Source organism: Cyclopterus lumpus, chromosome 13 (genome assembly GCF_009769545.1).
Source record: "Cyclopterus lumpus isolate fCycLum1 chromosome 13, fCycLum1.pri, whole genome shotgun sequence".
In the NCBI taxonomy this organism is placed as follows: Eukaryota; Metazoa; Chordata; class Actinopteri; order Perciformes; family Cyclopteridae; genus Cyclopterus; species Cyclopterus lumpus.
The window spans coordinates 18,371,375-18,389,942 of NC_046978.1; the positions used below are offsets into that span (position 1 = coordinate 18,371,375).

Below are 18,568 nucleotides of genomic sequence, written 5' to 3' on the forward strand. Positions count from 1 at the left end.
CCACGCGGCTGAATAATAATAAAATAATAAACCATCCTCTTTTACACTTCTCATATAGCAGTCAACAGGTCGGAGGTGCGGAACGGGAGCGCGCGCGCGCCCCTATAATTTAATACCCGCAGATAAACAGCCCGTTAAGTGTTGCGCGTTCACAGCAATATAGAGTCCGCAAAACGCGCGCGTCCGAAATGGGCAATTTGGCGAATAAATAAATATATATATATATATATATATATATATATATATATATATATATATATATATATATATATATATATAAGTGTGATAAAATTCCTCCCACGTGGCCTCGCCGTATCTGATCAAACAGTGATGTGCACGGAGAGGTCACGGAGATGACCCCCCCCCACCCCGCACACACACACACACACACACACACACACACTTAATAACACCACGCCATTGTCTTCCACTACACCCGGAGAGGCTCACTCACATCGGTCCCCCAGGATGCCCTCGATGCTGTGCTTGGCCCGGCGGTCGTTCTCCTCCAGCTCCTTCCTCTCCAGCTCCTCTTCGTCCTCCTCTTCGTCGCCTCGGCCCCCGAACTTACTCCTCATGGTGCGACTGATGGAGCTCACTGGGAGGGCGCGTGGGAGAACATCACATTGAAAATGAAATAAGGACGGAAACAGAAATACTACATTAGTAATACATGAAACTAAATATAATGATATAGTGGCAAAGTATTAAATAGAAAATGCACTACATCAAAAGTTGATAAAACATACACTTACATAATATTAACAATATTATATATATATATTAACAACATTATATATATTAACAATATTATATATGTACACATCATATATATATGCACATACACAATTATATATATATATAATATATATATAGACACATAATATATATATAGATCTGATATATATATATATACACATCATATTTATAATACATACACATCATATATAGATATACATCATATATACATATCATATATATACATATATATATATTTATTTATATATATATATATATATAATATGTATAATACAAAAAGTTGTTGAAAGTCTCTAAAAACTAAAATACTGAAAGAAAACGGGGCTTTTTTTAAACTTTACTTATAGTTTTCTTTAATTCATATATGAAAAGTAATCTATGTGACAACCTGTTGTGGTCCAAGTTTCACTTGATACATCAATAAATAATAAAAGATTAATAATAATAATAATAATAATAACATGTATATAATGTTTAAATCCATTCATGCACTTGCTAATTGCCCTTTTTACCTGAAGGGACGTTGTTGCGGTCACATATCCCATCCTTCAGTAATTTATCCCGAATCTCCCAGCTAAACATACCCGGGTTGTCCCGCTTGTATTCTTCTATTCTCTTCTCTACGTCCGGCGTGGTCCCCTGCTTTAAAAGAAGAGAAGGAGGAGGTCACAAGAGCCGCAGTGTTTATTCACTTTGCTGTGGTCCTCGGGGCCCAACGCACACACTGCCTCCAGCTACACACTCTACACGTTACCGTGCGAGGCAGGCGTTGAATATATGCATATATACATGTACAGCGTACATACCCTGCATATATATATATACATATATATACATAAATATATACATATATAGGGCAAGAAGCACCGTATACCTTGGGTTTGCTGCCCCCGATGGCCCCGGGTCTGATGGAGCCCGTCTCCTGGTACCGGCACAGGATTTTGGACACGCAGCCGTGGGAGACCCGCAGCTGTCGGGAGATGACACACGGCCTGATGCCGTGGTGCGCCATCTCCACGATCTTATGCCGGATGTGGTTGGGCAGAGGTCTTCCGTTTATGAAAACTCCCCCGAGCTGGTTCACGCGGCCTTGACCCAACGGGGTAGACACTACACATGTAACCCCAAGACAAAAATAAATATATAAATACACATATGAGGTGCACTTGTCACCGAAAGAGGGGTTTAAGTTTAACAGACTCCAGAAAGTGTACCTGAATACACCAATGTTTTTTTTATTATTTAACTGCCACAAAAACCACAAAAAGCTGACAATAAATATTTGTTGACGCCAAAGCATCCCATTAAATAATGTTACACTGTTCATGAACACACAGCACCGTGTTAATAGATGGATTAATAGATGGATTAATAGATGGATTAATAGATGGATTAATAGATGTATCCTGCTGACACGTTTACTAAACAAAACCTGAATTACGCCCCCACAAAACAAACAGAAAAGGCTACAAAAGTAGCAATAAAAACATGTGAATTGTGAGCTCCGCTACAAGTGAAGTGAGATGTAGCTCAAATGTAGCGCCGTTCAAAGGTTTGCTGGAGGAAGAGGCTCCACGTTTCGGTGGCAGCGTGGTGCGTTTACGTTACCTTCCAGGGGGAAGCCACTGCGGGGGTAGTTCTGAGCCAGCGTGGGTCGCATCATCATGGGTATCGACCCCGCCAAGGCAGTCATACCTCCAACACCCCGCGGTGACTTTACGGGTACCTCCTTGGCGAGGGGGGAGGGAGGGGGGGGGAGAGGGAGTGAGGGAGGTCGGCTGCTGCTCCAACACAAACTTGTTTTCCGCAGTAAACACAAAAAAAACTTCCCGTGAAAAAGCAAAAATAAAAAGTAAAAAAAAAAATAAAAAAAAAAAGGAAGAGGGTTAGCCTCAGTTTAGCCTCCACAGCCCGAGCACCAGAGTCCCGGGGAGCACCGCGACCTTCTGAGGAGTCAAATGGGACGAAGAAGAAGAAGAAAAGTCGAATAGTCAGTTACAAAAAGAATACAAAAATAGTTTGTTTCTCAGTCTCCTCGGTTTGTTTTGGTTTGTCCTCCTTTTCCACGTTGGGACGCAAAAAAAAAAATATATATATATTGTTGTTGTTTGTTTGTTTGACACCGGTTCAAAGTGAGAGGAGACCGTCAAAAGTAGCGGAGCTCCTCTCGCTCCCAAAGCCCCAGAGCCGCGCTCCCTCGGCTGTGATTGGTCGAGGGGGGGCGGGTCAAACGACGCGAGGTACGCAGGCGCAGCGGAAAAGAGGGAGCGGGGGCGCGCTGATTGGCTGAGGGGGGGTGAAAACTTTCGTCCTATCAGGAGAGAGAGAGAGAGACGCTGTCACAGTTCCGCACAACACAACAGAAATCCCATAAGGACGAGAGCGGCCTGGGGAGGCCTCACTATTGATTTATGCACGCGTGCACGTGGTATTCAGCTCCTATAAAGTATATTAATATACCAACATGTGGAAAATACTCCACTCCAAGCAAACGTCTTGCATTCATAGACATATATAAGTATTTATAGGAAGCTACATGTACTTGTATGACAAGTACAAGTACTCATTGTGCAGTAAAATGTTTTACTATATATGTTTAATGGTACTGCTTATTACTGAGATATTGTATTTTAACTTCTTTACTGGCTGCTGGTTTATTATAAGATCGTGTTTCTCAATCCGTTAAGGGACATTTCATCCTTCAGTTTATCACCATATAAAAAAAATATACATTATAGAGAAATGCACACATCTGGAAATAAGTTGGTTTCACGGGAAGTAAAGATGTCAAACAAACGTAGTGCGGAGTAAAATAGTACAATATAGTGGAGAAGAAGTGTATAGCATGACATGTAAATACTCTAATTTACTTAATAGGAGTACTTGAGTAATTAGTTACGTTCCACACCTGATTATCAGGTCACTGTCAATGAGTCATCCCCTCTATTTATTTATCCATATATATGAATATATAAATAATAATACAAATCTAATTAATGCATCGTCTGTATGCGTTGACAGCAAATGACTTGTGCTGCGTGACATATTGTTTGTTTCTATACCAAAAAATAAAATATCGTATTTAATATAAAATATTAAGAAACACTTTCAGTCCGCAGCCAGCTCTGAGAAGAACAACAAAAATAAAATAAATTATAATTATACATCGTATTTTCATCACAGACATCTAAACACTTTATTTACCAAATTAAATTCAATATGTTGTCAGTTTAATTAAAGCTCCTGCTGGATTTGATTCCATCTCTGCTCTACGGTGTAAAATAAAATTAATTATGGCCTTAATCAACAAAATAATAGCTAAAGAGTCAAGTGTGTGACTTTTACAGATTTTACGCATTTTACGCGTAATTGCAACAAAAAAAACATAAAACATCAAATCAGGAAGACTCCCACCATCACGTCACCAATCCGTGCGTAAAATCATTCGCCAAAAAACGTGTCCAATGCCGGCCGTCGCACACGGCCCCTAATTTGTTCCCACCCCGTGGCCTCATATATGACACAAACGGTGCTAAAGTGTGTGTGCGTGGGTGTGTGTGTGTGTGTGTGTGTGTGTGTGTGTGCACCTCGAGGAATTTATTGTGGGTTTTTTTCAGGCCGAGCGCTGCAGCCGGCGGAGAGCGGTCTGAATGGGGGACGTGCGCCACAGCAGGATACGACGCCAGGGCGGCCGTAAAGCCCGTCTGGAGAGCTCCGTGCCACCACACGGACACGCGGGTGGGTTCTTATTCATCCACCAAATGCTTAATAATCAATATTGTGACCCACCCACCCACCCCCCAAAAAAAGGAATGAAGGAGCAAGGAGTCGTTCCTCCGTCCTTATTCCACCTTTAAGGTCCGCGCGCAGTCTCCAACTCGCGAACAGGGTTTTATGATCCAGAGTAATTAAAATATCGTCATCATTTCAACCTAAATCTTGATTTCGGAGTCCCGGCCGAGCAGCAGCAGCACCTGCCGACCCTTCCTCACGTGGAACAGGTGGGGGCTTGTGTTTGTTTTACCTTTATGAAGGCGCAGCAGTGAAGCATCTATAGCACCAGGCTGTGTGTGTGTGTGTGTGTGTGGGGGGGGGGGGGGGGGGGGGATACATATATATTCCGTGGATGAGTGCAGAAATATGTTTTTTCGGTCTCTCTCACCTTTGTGTGACTCCTGCAAAACTGAAAAGACCCCCAGCACCTGATCCGCCCTTTCATCTGGTGTGTGTGTGTGTGTGTGTGTGTGTGTGTGTGTTTGTGAGGGGGGGGGGGGGGGGGGGGGGGTATCCCACAGGTTAAGTAGGTTTCAATTAACATCCGCCTCTTCTTAGTCGCTTTGGGAGAAGAAGGAAACAAAAAAACACGCATTTCAAATGTGGACTTTGCTGTCAAGCAAAAAAAAGAAAACGCGCGCGCGGACAATAGGTGGGACGCTGGGTTTAAAATAAGTGTGGGGGGGGGGGTCTTTCACCTGCTAAAAGGGGGGATATGTCATTATCTTCACGCGGAAGATTGTGATCTATACGCGTGGAAATGAATGAAAATCCCGCAGGTTGTCCGAGGGAAGGGGGGGTGGGGTGGGGGGTGAAGGGGGGGTTAGGAAACGCCAGTTAGTTTCTGACAGATTCTTTTCTTTTGTTGCAGCATTTGTCAGAAACCAGATAAGATGGTAATCATCCAGAGGGCTTCGGGGCAACAAGTGAATCCGCCTCTGTGCGCAGGCGCAGCTTCAGACGCCCCTCTGGACCAGCGACGCCATAAAAGAACATAAACATAAAGAGTTGTGTTTGTTTAGCATCAACCCGGAGGAACGTGACGACGTGGGAGCTGTCGCTGATCTCATTTGAAATTGGATATTACAGCCGAAAAGCCCCCCCAAAAAGAAACAGAGAGGGGGCAAATGGGAAACAGAGCCGGGCATGCCCCCCCCCCCCCCCCCCCCCCCCCCCCCCACACACACACACACACACACACACACACACACACACACACCGACACTGAATCCGCGTGTCCAATCCATTACCGGAGGAGGACATTCAAAGTCAGGAAGAAAAAAGAAGAAAAAAAAGAAAATCTCTCTTGATGAGAAATAAATGAGTCGCGTCAACGTGCTCGCGCCGCGGAGACGCGCAGACGCGCACGTTGTCGCCTCAATTAGTTCACGGTGCACCTTCATTACGGTGATAATTCATTATATATTGAAGATGAAGGCCTGTCACTTTAATCATTATGTATAATGTATATGTCGGACTCAGAGAAGAGAGGGGCCGTGCACTTCCATATTTACTCACCTGTGAGCATGCATGAAATCCAGCATTAATTATTATATTTATAAGTAAATATTGTTTGTATTCAGGCATAAAATAAGTATTTTTCCTATTTGTACTTAAGTAAAAGGAACATTATACAATGAAAAGATATTCTATCATGAGTACAAATGCTGTGCATAAGAACCAGAAGCCAAATGTAATACTAACTTACTATAATTTAATTGATCTATTATTGCAATATTACTTGTCGATTCATTAACATGATACAATGTTGCAGTAATTTAATGCAATAATGCATGTAATTTAAAAAATCCTCGTAGTGTGGATGAGAAAAGTATAAACGACAGCAGTTATATAAATATAGTGAGTTAAAAAAAGTATATATTTATATATATATAAAGCCTTGTATACACGTGAAAACTGCAGGCCTATTAGTGCATGCGCTCCATATGCATTCCACATGTTTATATGAGGTTAATATCGCTTATACTTCTTGAAATAGGCAACTAAATGTGTTAGAAATGTGATTCATGGTCTCCGGACGCAATTTAAATGCGCATTTGTGTATAAAAAACATTTTTAGGGGTGTTTTTACAATATGTTTTTCAAGTATATGCCACTGTATGGTGCTTCATGGCCTGTAATAAGATGGTGATTGGGTCAACGCTGGTGTTTTTCTATCTATTCTGAGCTGAATCACTTCAATAATGAGGAAATTAATTAAGGAGCCTCACAGTCTGACATATTAACATTTTATTGATTTATTTACTGTTAATCAACTTCCAGCCACCAGACGTTGACGCACCTGGACCTGCATGTTATTATTACTATTAACAGCATGTAGTACTCTTTGTCTGCCGGTAGGGGGCGCGTTTGGTCCTTGGAGCCCGCAGACAGACGCTGATCAACACAGGCTGATTATCTCATATTCAACACGTGATTCCCATTTTCAAAATGTGTTTCACTTGTGTGGACATGTGATCAACTTGTTTACTCAGATTACTCTTATGTAAGACTGAAAAAAAACAAAAACACAACAACAACCAGCTGGGCTTGAGACAAAGGAAGGATGCGACCGGATATTCCACGAATTCCTTTATTACTGAAATGTGTGTGTGTGTGTGTGTGTTTCCTTTTCTTTCATGTAAAACAGCACATCGGGAACATTTCTCTGTGCAAACACTTTTTTTGGTACTTCGACAACAACCACAGATTCTCAAAAAAATTTTTTTTTAAAAAGGTCCTCTGAAATAAATACAATATATATACGCTGACATTGAACAAAAAATAAGAAAGGAACATTTCCCCCGTTAGTCAGATACGAGGGCCAAAGTGCATCGTCTAAAAAGGGGGGTGCGGTACAAGGAGGAAGGGGGGGGGGGGGGGGTCGGGCAGGATGATTGGAGTGGGAGTTAGGAGTCATGTTGTATTGTTGTTGTTGTTGTTGTTGTTGTTGTTGTTGTTGTTGCAGGGCCACAAGTGCTTAGATCAAACCCCTCAGAGGGGAGCCAGAACACACAAAACAGGAGTGTCACTCACGTTTGTTGAACCAAGAAAAGGTACCACTCGTCCCAAGAATAATAAATAAATAGTGTAGATTGTAGCAACGATCACACACACACACACACACACACACACACACACACACACACACAACTCAGAAATAAGTTTCGCCACTAACGGGCCTTTAAGGGCCTTTTTGATGAGTGTGTTAAGTGTTTCTGGGAACGAGGGGGACGTATAATCTGAATATTAAGTTGAAATACCACAAACACACTTTATCTCTCTCTCTCGTCTGCCTTCTTTCCGATCGCAGCCATGAAGCTCGTGGGGCTCTGAGAAGTTAGCGGACGTATTTACGTCTCCGTGGCGACGAAGGAACCACAGTGGCACCGAATCCCTCCCTCTGGTGCGAGTTGTCGGGCCCAGAAAGGTGCCGGTTTGGAGAGGCAGCTCCGTGGTTGGAAACCCTGTTTTTCAGCTTCAGGAAGAGGACATCTCTGCACCCCTCCCCCCCCCCCCCCCCCCCCAGGTTCAAGGTGAAACACACAAGTCCCTCCTGTTGATACAAAAAGAAAAGAAGGAAATAGAAGTAGAACCCCCCCCCCCCCCCCCCCCCCCCCCCCTCCCCCCGTGACCTTTCAGGAGCCGATAACATGCACAAGAACAAGTAGCCAAACAATATCAACAAAAAAAACAAAAAAAAAACAGATGGATCCCCCTTTTTCCAGAAAGTCAAACTGAACCACCTGGAGGAGGCGCAGGTGTTCCTGGTGAGACAACAGGAAGCGGTGGCATCATTTTGGGGGAGAGAGTTCGAGCACAAAGGTCGGCAAAAGGTCATCAGGAAAGATGGACGACGCCTATCCAGCCACCGCTTTCTCCGCTGGCTATTTTTACACCACCTTCCCCGTCTCGGAGGGATGTCTCGGAGGCTCCTCGAGCAGCGAGCATCCATCAAGCTCACGAGTGAACATGGTTAAATATCTGTACAGTACATTAGTGCTTGAGTTGAGAGACATATATATATATATATATATATATATATATATATATATATATATATATATATATATGTATATATATCCGAGTGGATCATCGTGGATAGTCGTCATACAGTGAGTGGCATAGGGGAAAAAGGGGGCGGGGGAGAAGGGATAAGCACTTCACAATCAGTCAATCAAAACCAACACCAGGGGGAGGGGGGGGGGGTCAAAGTTCACTGGTGGAGACGCCCAAGCAATTTAAAAAAAGGGACCAGATTAAGGATCATGTCGGCCTCTATTGCTCCAAACACGCAAGGCCTTCTGGGTGTTTGCTATATGAGAAGGGAAAAAAGGCCATTTTCGGACGAGACTTTATTCCTAGGAAAGGGGGGAAAGGGAGAATCAGTGCACACCACCCACAGTCAGGCGTTTCTCCGGTTGTTGCCGGTGGCGGACGATCGGTGGCCCGCCTCGTGGTCCGGTCTGTACTTGAGCCAGCAGATGAGCCACGTGACCACCACCGAGAACATGGCCAGGATGCTGGCCACCGACAGGCAAATGGGCCCCGCCGGCGACGCCGGGATGCTGTGGCTGTGCACGAAGATCAGGCCCATGAAGAGCAGCACCAGCATGGACAGGAAGGAGAAGATCACGCACACGCAGCCGGTGGTCAGCGCCACCCTCTTGCAGCTCTGGCAGCCGTCGTAGCGCACCGAGTCCTGGGAGAGGGTGGTGGCGGTGGACACGGTGGTGGACGCGCCCCCACCCGACGACGACGCCTCCTCGCGGCGCAGGGCGACGAGCGCCGGGTGCAGCGGGGGAGGGTGCGGCGGCAGCGCGTCCTGGGGCAACGGGTCCGCGTCGATGTACAACGGGAAGTCCGCCGTCACCTTGGTGTTGTTGGGCAGGTTTTGTATCCGGTAGTCCGGCACCGGGGTCCGGTGGCGGCACACGGGGCAGCTGATGCGCCACGGCCGCTCCTCGCGCAGATGGAGCGCGTTCAGGCACTCCTCGCAGAACGTGTGCAGGCACTCGAGGATCTTGGGCGCGCGGCGGTCCAGGTCGAAGTAATTGTAGCAGATCTTGCACTCGTACTCCTCGTAGGGGACCACCGCGGAGGAGGAAGAGGAGGAGGAGGAGGAGGAGGAGGAAGCCGCCTCTCCGGGGGGCTCCGCTCCTCCGCCCGGTACCACATCTACCTCTGCCATGTCATCTCTCGCCATTCACGCTCTCCGGCGAACACAAAGGGGAGCTGCTGGCGGACAGATGCTGATGACGGTGCACGTCTATCCTCCTCTCCCCCTCCTCTCCTCCGCGCTCATTGAAGCGCGATCACCCCCGCATACATTGTTTTTATATATAATATATTAGCCTTTCCACCCCCCCCCCTAGAGAGCTGCAGCCGCTCCGTCCAAATGATCGGGATCCCGGTTGAACGTGAAGCTCTGGAGCCCTGATGGTCTGTGTGGGGGTCGATGATGTAATGGTGGTGACTCCGAGCATCCCACAAAGAGAGAGAGATGATGATGACGATGTGTCGCCCCGAACGTCTCGTTAAAGAGAGAGTGTTGTTGTTGTGGTTGTTGTTGTTGTTGTTGTTGTTGTGGTTTCCAGTGATTTTACGGTGGTTTTACGCAGCTGCGCATGCCAGGATGCGCTAATTTGGGCGTCGATTCTCCGTTTCCGGTCACGATGAGCGGCTAAACGCGGGTCTGCGGTGAGTCCACAGAGAGGAGAGGGATATTATATTATTATTATATTCATATTTATTTATAATAATTACTAATAGACCAGGGAGCATCTATCATATGTGTGTACTTAAGTAAAAGGAACACTGAAAAGAAGCCAAATAGAGTAAAAGTACTGGTGTAAAATGGCTCCATTCTTTCTACTAAAGACATTGAGCTATTATTGGAATATTATATACAGATTCATCACCGTGATACACTGTCGGGTCATTTAATACAATAAGAAAAGCATAAACGACAGCGGTCAAATAAATATAGTGAGTTAAAACTGTATGTTTTTCCCTCTGAGTGGGAGTATAAAGTATCATAGAAGGAAAACAGCCTCAAGTAAAGTAAACCTCTAAACTGTATACGTCTCTATATATATATATATATATATATATACATACTCACATTCCACAAATGTTTATATTATAGGTTAATATTGCTTATGCTGCACCGTCTTACATTACAGGGGATTTAGTGGAGCGATGAAGGTTATATTATTCAATTCATTAAAAATAATAATAATAAAGAGGGGAATTCAGTTTGATGGAGAGACTCTGTAGAGTTTAATAAATCATGTGAAGAATCATTAGTGGCTCCAGGCATCTCGTTATGGGCCGAATGTAAAAAATATAGAAAATACTAATGTTATTGCCTCGTTCTCTAATCTAATACGTTCTCAGTGAACGTTGTGTCCATATTGACAACAATGAGACCAAAAGCATGAACACTTCCGTCCTGATTTAACATTTGTCCAGCAGGTCAGAGGTCAGACGTGTTGTTTACGGGTTATTACCGTAGATGCACTTCCTGTTGTTCAGTCCCCTTTTAGCCTTCAGCGATAGGCCCCCCTGTACCTGCTGGCATGGCCAGCGAAACGTCTTCTCTTCAACCCAATTGGCCAAAAGTTAAGCCTCATTACCATGGTGACGGTGACGGTGGTGACGCTGATGATGACGATGGAGAATCATCTTTTAATGACGTTACAGGCATGTACTGCAAAAGGTGAATACACAGACTCACCTGTTGCACTCTCAACTCTCTTCTTTGGCCCCATTTGGTCAGTTACATATGATATTATATATTATAACTGATCATATTCAATATTTTTAATGGAATATCTGATGATAAACAGTCAAATCATCCTGGTTTGGGACCCTCTGGTTTCCCCTCTTCCTTTATAGTCCTATATCTTACACATAACTTATTATCTAGGGTCTTGTGTATCTTATAGAGCAATAACTCGGTTTATTTATGCTGTGTAATAACGGCTGAACCATCTTAAAGGACCAACGTGCAACCTGTTCAGCCTCCCCACCGTAGCCCCGCCCCGCACACCTGCACCACGTGGAACATCCGCACCTGTAAGACGCTGTGAAGCCCCGCCCCCCGGGCCCAGACAGCACCTCTCCACCCCCCCTCCTCCACCGGACATGCTGCGGCGCCTGTCTTACCTCCAGGACTCGGAGCTCGTGGCCCGGTTCCAGAGGCGATGCGGACTCGTCCTCGTCGAAGCCGCGCGTCCCGATCGCGGCGGCCCCGAACCGCGTGGTGGACCTCCGGAGGAAGGAAGACCCGATCCCCGGGATGAGAAGGACCCCTCTGAAGACCAGGAGCGCACAGTGAGTCGGAGACCCGCCCGATAAGCGCGTTTGAACCGTAACACGTGACTTTAATTCCCTCAACGCGTGAGCTTCCTCTCAGGAACAGATCCAGATGTGTTGTAAGAGCTGCACGTGCCAACAGGTTCACGCGCCCTGTTTGAGCTGTATGCAAACCAAACGGGCTTTTCTCGTTTGGCCCGCGTGGGAAGAGCACGTTCCACTAACACGGGCTGCTGGTCCTCTGGGACATTGTTGTATATTCACGAAGGTGCAAATAGTCAAAGCATATCTTAATGGTGTAAACAAATATGAATTGATGGATAGAGGAGTTGTTTTATTACACTCTTAAAACAGGTGTGTGATGTCTTTTATGTCCACCCTGATGATGTCACGCCGATGATGTCATCGGGCTTATCTCGGGTTGCATATCAGAAGGTCTTTGGTTCACGAGTTGGGGGCTGTTGTTAAGCAAGGGAGCAGCCACTGCATTGCATTGTGGGACATTTAGGACACAGCACATGGTTGGAACTAGAGGCCAAAGGTCCTTCGGCTTCCGCTGCATCGATGTCTGTCCCGTTGTGGAAGTGTGTGCTAATCAGAGCGTGCTATTTATGTGCGTGCTAAATACTTTAATAATTTGAAAAGAGAAATTCATTAGATTCTGAAAATGTGAATTAAAAAGGTGACGTGTGCAGACTCACAGGTGATATATGGGTGGGGCTGTTGGAGGTAATCCAGGAGCCGGCTTTAAGCATCCAAGCGGCTCTTCCCGTCGTCGTGGCAACGGCTGGCTCTCTTGCCATCATGCACAAGAAAAAATAAATAATAAAAAGGGCGGCACTAATATTTCTCGTGTGATGGAAACCCCGCCCCTTTTTTTCTGGAGGTTCTCTCTTTCCAATTATCCCAACAAAGTTTCAGGAGATCCTAATTTGGAGAAATCCCCAAAGTTAGGATTTGTCTCCCTCCGAAAATGAGATTAAAACATCCGGGCCCCGTCCCATTCGGCTCTAATCCGCGTCTACCCTCCTGCAGGCATGCGGCCGACCTCGGTACGAGGTGAGGAACTGGCCTCTGCACTTCCTCTTCCTGCTGTCGGCCGGCCTCGGGCACGAGGTCTTCTACATCACCTGCCTGCCTTGCATCCACTGGAGCCTGGACCCGTTCCTGTGCCGCCGGCTCGTCAACATGTGGACTGTAAGTCACAGCTGGGGGGGCGGGGGGGGGGGGGGGGGGGGGGGTCCACAATGCCACCACTCTTCTCTCTCTGCTCTTCATCTCCCTCTCTTCACCTTTCAACCTCATTTTACCCCCCCCCCCCCCTCCCTGCTCCCCTCTTCCAGTGACCTGTCTCTGACACCACCCATGTTCACCCCCCAGGCCTGTGGGGGCCATACAGGGCCACCGGGGCCAGCCCGACTGGGGGCCCTTGACCCCCACACATTGAAAAAGACTTTTCCTTTTTAAAAAAAAAAAAAAAAACTTTACATTATATTTTTATGTTCACTGAAAACCCGTCAAACGTGTGTTCCAGAGCGTTTGACGCCAGAGAGACACACACACACACACACATGATGATGGGCAGTGTGTTGTGGTGTGTTGTGGTGCCCTTTGGGCCCCCGCCTCGAGCGCTAGGTGGGTGCCCTGTGTCTGAACCCCCCACCCCCCCCCCCCCCACCAGGGGAAGAGTCACTATTCTTCTGGCATCCTGGCTTCACCAGGCCCCCGTTTGAACTCCTTTTTGACACACACACACTGACACACACACACTAGTTAGACATTACCAGCTTCACTCTTGTGTGCCCCCCCCCCCCCCACCATGTTTTAGTTTTTAGTGTTGGCCATCAGAAGTTCATCACACAATGAGACCTGTTTCAGGCGACCAGCATGTTGCACTATGAAAGGGTTAAAGTTGTGAGGAGAACACTTTGCTAGAGGGACCTGTCAATCCCCAGGTAGCCCCGCCCTAAAGCATCCCCCCCCCCCCCAATTCATCGTCTGTTTTACTATAAATGGGACCAAATAATGACTAAATGAACATAAACTCATGTTTACAATAATTACTGGAGAAGTGAAGGCCAACAACTGTACAAAAGCCGTGCAGGAGAACGGGAGGATTGTAAGTCAATAGGCAGTAAGAAGTTTAAAACCCAACCCAGGAGGAGATCTCCGGGCCTTGTTAACGCTCGCCAACCGGTCGCCACGGTAACGTTACGCACCTCCACAGCATCAACCACACATCGGCCATCAATCGTGTCGCCGCGGCACAAAACAAACACGGCGCCTTTAACACACACACACACACACACACACACACACACACACGTTGACAGATCAAAGTCCAAAGCTGCACTGGCATCCTCGATCAATACACTTATTCACGAGGAAACCCACACTTAAGTGTGTGTGTGTGTGTGTGTGTGTGTGTGTGTGTGTTGACCTGTCTTTAACTCCCTTTATGGGACCAGACTGTCCCTGGGTCAGTCCGTTTGATGTGACTTGTACAAAGACACCAATGAGACTCTGGCTCATGAGCCAGTTGAATGTAATGTTTGTGTTGATGGGGTGTGGTGGGGGGGTTGAGGGGGGGGGGGGGTATCATATCATGCGAGCACTTGAACCGGGAGTCATATTCATTGTGTGGAGGCACACAGCGCGGCTTGTTGCGCGGGTGCACGGGGGGTCAGACGCGCCCAAACGAGGCCGCCATTGTCCGCCCTCTTGTTTATTGTCCGCTCTCCGCGGCGCCGGCGCGTCGGTCCGGGTGCACGTGTGCGAGATGCTAAATATTTGTAATAATAAACTTCACAGTGATTGAGTTGGGAGGTTTAATCTCGATCTCTCTCTCTTATTCATGTTTATGTTGCACACTTCTTCAAGGACGTTACATCTCCCACGTGTGGAGCTCCTATAGGGAAACTGATTCCAGAAGCCCAAAAGGTGTGCTCGTAGCTTCTAAAGCTCACTACTAGAGTTAAATAGGGTTAAATAAATAAATTTAGTGCGTGTTGGCCCATAAAGAGTAAAACCAAGGAGGAAGCGTCTTAAAACTTGCTTCCTCTCTCCTGACCAGCAGGGGGCGACTCCTCCGGAGTCTTGATTGTGTAGAAGTCTACGATAAATTATTTATTCCCTCAGTAAACATTGTAAACATTAGTTTTTGGTCTCATTCTCTAGTTTCAAGTCTTCTTCAATACAGCGTGATGTTCATTTAGTAAATTATGAACATTTAGAGTCAAACAGGCCATAAAGCTAATGCTTTAGGGGCGGGGCTAGGTGAATGACAGATCACTGCCTCCAATAGGGCTGCATATACTTCTGGCCTTCACATATTCCCCCCCCCTCCCCTCCCGTGTGCTCCATCCTCTCCGTTCGTATCCATCCACAAGTGGCTGCACTTCTTCTTCTTCTTCCTCCTCCTTCTACATCTCCTTCGCCATGGTAACCAGCACTTCCTGACTACAGCGTCAGCGGAGACGGTAATAACCACCTCTCCGTTCTCTCCCTTAAACACACACATTAGTGCCTCCTCTGCCGAGACAGCTCGTTCATTAAATATACAAGGCGGAGCTTTAAATAAACCTGCAGCCGGCCCGACCCCTCCGAGGGTGAAAGAGAATAGGGGCACACACACACACACACACACACACACACACACACACACACACACACACACACCGTTCAGCGAGTGTGTCGTTCTGTCTGACCCCCGCCAGCCGAAGACGCCGCGTCAGCAAAAAAAAAAAAAACGGCCCATCTTCAGTTCTCCGTTTCTTCCAATATATTTAGTTTCTGTGTGACTGCAGTATCTGCACTTTAAACCAGAGGAGGGGGGGGGGGGAGGGGGTTGGTGATTACTTATTTATGGGGGCTGTGTGGTAAGTTTTAGAGCATATAGCCTTATCAGGATTTTGTTATTTTATCCTCCTTTCTGCACACTGCAGCTCTTACGGTCCGTTCTGCCTTTTAGCTGGAACGATGCAGTTATTCACGTCAGGTATGGAACATTAATATATATATATATATATAAGTCAATAAATACCTTCTACATTTTCGGTTTTATCTGCTTAAAGAAATAAAACAAGTATTCACTTTTTTTTTTTTAAATGAAAAAACAAGTTTAATAAAATGTTAAGTAAAGCCATATTTAAAACACCAAAGTATGGCTTACAGTATTTTAAAGTATTCATGTGTGAATTCAGATAAAACTAATTTAAAAGAGGAATTTTCTATAAATTCAGGGCATATTTAAAAAGGACACTAACATTAACGCAACGTAAAAATAATGAAAAAATAAAAAAAAGCCACCTAAATATAATAAAAGCCTGTCCTCTCTGTCCCTTCACAGCTGGTGATGTACGTCGGCCAGGTGATGAAGGACGTGCTGAAGCTGCCGCGCCCTCTATCGCCCCCTGTGGTCAAGCTGGAGACGCGCGTCGACGCCGAGTACGGGCTGCCCTCCACGCACGCCATGGCCGCCACCGCCATCTCCTTCACGGTGTTACTGAGCGCTCCGTCCAGGATACAGGTGAGGGTTGATTTTAATTCAACGTGGGGGGGGGGGGGCACTCCCTCCCCCACCCTCCCCCGGCTGTCCGTCACAGAGCCTACGACCGAGCCGTTGGACAATGGGGCAGGGAGGGGCGGGGCCAGCAGTCACCATCAGTCATCATCAGCCACACCCGGGCCTCCGTTTGGTCTGCTGATGGACTCGACCGAGTCAATGACTGTCAGTCCACGTCTCCTCCCCCCCTCCCTCCTGACTCCCCCCCCCCCCCCCCCCCCTTTATGTCTCCCACTCTATTGCAAAGTCAATAAAACCCTCAGTGGCTCAATCCTCTACCGTCTTAATGAAGAATCCTAGTTTACGGCCTTGATTTGAACTATTCCCCTTCTTTTTTTCCCCGCACTGCCGTGGGTCATTGCCCCCCCCCCCCAAGACAACCCACCCCCATGTACAGTAGAGCACTCGACTGTGGGCCTGAGATTCCTGCAGAGTTCCCCTAAAAAAAAAAAAGAAAAGAAAGAGCGCCCCGCACAGCTGTAGACGAGCAGCGAGCCCGTTGTGGCCCCGCCGAGGCCCCTGAATGGCGGCCGCGAGGCCTCGGGGCAGCCGGCCCCCGTTCTCCAGAGGAGGTCGGAGGTCGCCGACAGTCAATCACAGAGTGACCTCCCTCCTGTCCCCGGCGTCCTTTGTGGCCATTCAACACACACAGAAAAAAAAAAAGAAGAAGAAAAATAAAACCCTCTCTTCATGAACTACCAGTGAATGGACTTCCAGCTGCAGAAGACAGGGACAGACACAGGAAGAAAAAAGAGAGAGAAGGGGAGGGAGGGGGCACAGGAGGGGAGGTGGATGAATACACAAGGCCTCTTCTCACTGTTATTGAAATGGGGAGGGGAAGAAAAGGGGGGGGGGGGGGGACAAAACCTGTTGCTGTAGGTAAAGGGAGGATGGACGATTGGATCAATTAATTACTAAATTATAAGTGTGTGTGTGTGTGTGTGTGTGTGTGTCCCAGTTCCAGTTCGAGGTGGGTCTGCTGATCGCACTGACGCTGTCGTCTCTGGTGTGTCTGAGCCGCCTCTACACGGGCATGCACTCAGTTCTGGTGAGCTAGTGCCCCCCCCCCCCCCACACACACACACACACACACACACACTTATATATATATATATGCACACCATAAAACATTCACACTCAACGCAGGATTCATAATTCATCAGTGCGTCTGGTTAAAGCTTTGATCCAAGACGCCTCCCATTTGACGTTTTATCCGGGCTGAAAATACCAATTCATGAAGATTATATATATATATATATATATATATATATATATATATATATATATAAATATAAATATATATATATAAATATAAATATATATATATATATATATAAATATAAATATTTATATATAAAAATTTATATATTTATATAAATATTTATATATAAATATATATATATATATATATATTTTTTTTCCCTAAATAATAGGACATTTCTGGAAGGAGGAAATGGCCTTGCACTAAAATTCACACACACACACTTATTGATGAAAGCGTTTCCAACGTTGGCCTTCAGCCTTCCAGGTAAACAGGGTCTCCCCGTTCTGCTTCCAGGACGTGGTCTGCGGCGCCCTGATCTCCGCCGCCATCCTGCTCCTCACCTACCCGTACTGGGAGGCCTTCGACCGCCTGCAGCTCACCAGCCGCGTGTCCCCCGTCGCCGCCCTCTCGCTGCCCCTCCTCCTCAGCTACACGTACCCGGCGGCGGCCCGCTACAGCACCACGCGGGGGGACACCACCACCATCCTGGGGGCCGGGGCCGGGTCCTCGGTGGGCTACTGGGTGAACCAGCAGCTGGGGCAGACCTTCGAGCCCCGGGGCCGGCTGCCCGTGCCCTTCCCCGCGATGACGGCGGGCGCCCTGGCGCTGGGCGCCGCCCGCTTCCTCGTGGGGGGCGCGGCGTTGCTGGGAACCAGGCAGGCCGCGAAGACGCTGAGCCTGCGCGCGCTGTACTCGTGGTACGGCGTGCCGAGGAGCGACGGCGACGCCCGGAGGCGCCGGGAGATCGAGGTGCCGTACAAGTTCGTGACCTACACGGCGGTCGGGCTCGTCAACTCCATTTTAGTCAACCGGGTCTTCGTCCTGCTGGGGATACTATGAACTATTGAAATGTTTTTAACATGCAACTGTACTGAAAGCAAATAAAA

General features: G+C 47.0%; 3 protein-coding genes across 3 annotated transcripts; 1 reads left to right on the forward strand and 2 right to left on the reverse strand.

The window, feature by feature from the left end:
- Window positions 1-446: 446 nt before the first annotated feature.
- On the reverse strand, window positions 447-2,452 carry pax3b (paired box 3b). The gene is made up of 4 exons (XM_034548702.1): window positions 2,368-2,452; window positions 1,634-1,869; window positions 1,272-1,401; window positions 447-598 (listed from the first exon to the last, which is right to left on the reverse strand). The coding sequence occupies exons 1-4, from the start codon at window positions 2,450-2,452 to the stop codon at window positions 447-449; spliced, it is 603 nt and encodes a 200-aa protein (XP_034404593.1).
- A 6,370-nt stretch (window positions 2,453-8,822) lies between these two features.
- Window positions 8,823-10,099, reverse strand: LOC117741693. The gene has a single exon (XM_034548893.1). It carries the CDS (start codon window positions 9,737-9,739, stop codon window positions 8,939-8,941), a length of 801 nt encoding a protein of 266 aa, XP_034404784.1. The 5' UTR covers window positions 9,740-10,099; the 3' UTR covers window positions 8,823-8,938.
- Window positions 10,100-11,674: 1,575 nt separating this feature from the next.
- On the forward strand, window positions 11,675-18,521 carry sgpp2 (sphingosine-1-phosphate phosphatase 2). Its single transcript, XM_034548644.1, has 5 exons — window positions 11,675-11,871; window positions 12,889-13,050; window positions 16,202-16,381; window positions 17,376-17,465; window positions 17,976-18,521. The coding sequence occupies exons 1-5, from the start codon at window positions 11,683-11,685 to the stop codon at window positions 18,519-18,521; spliced, it is 1,167 nt and encodes a 388-aa protein (XP_034404535.1). The 5' UTR covers window positions 11,675-11,682.
- The last annotated feature ends 47 nt before the right edge of the window (window positions 18,522-18,568 follow it).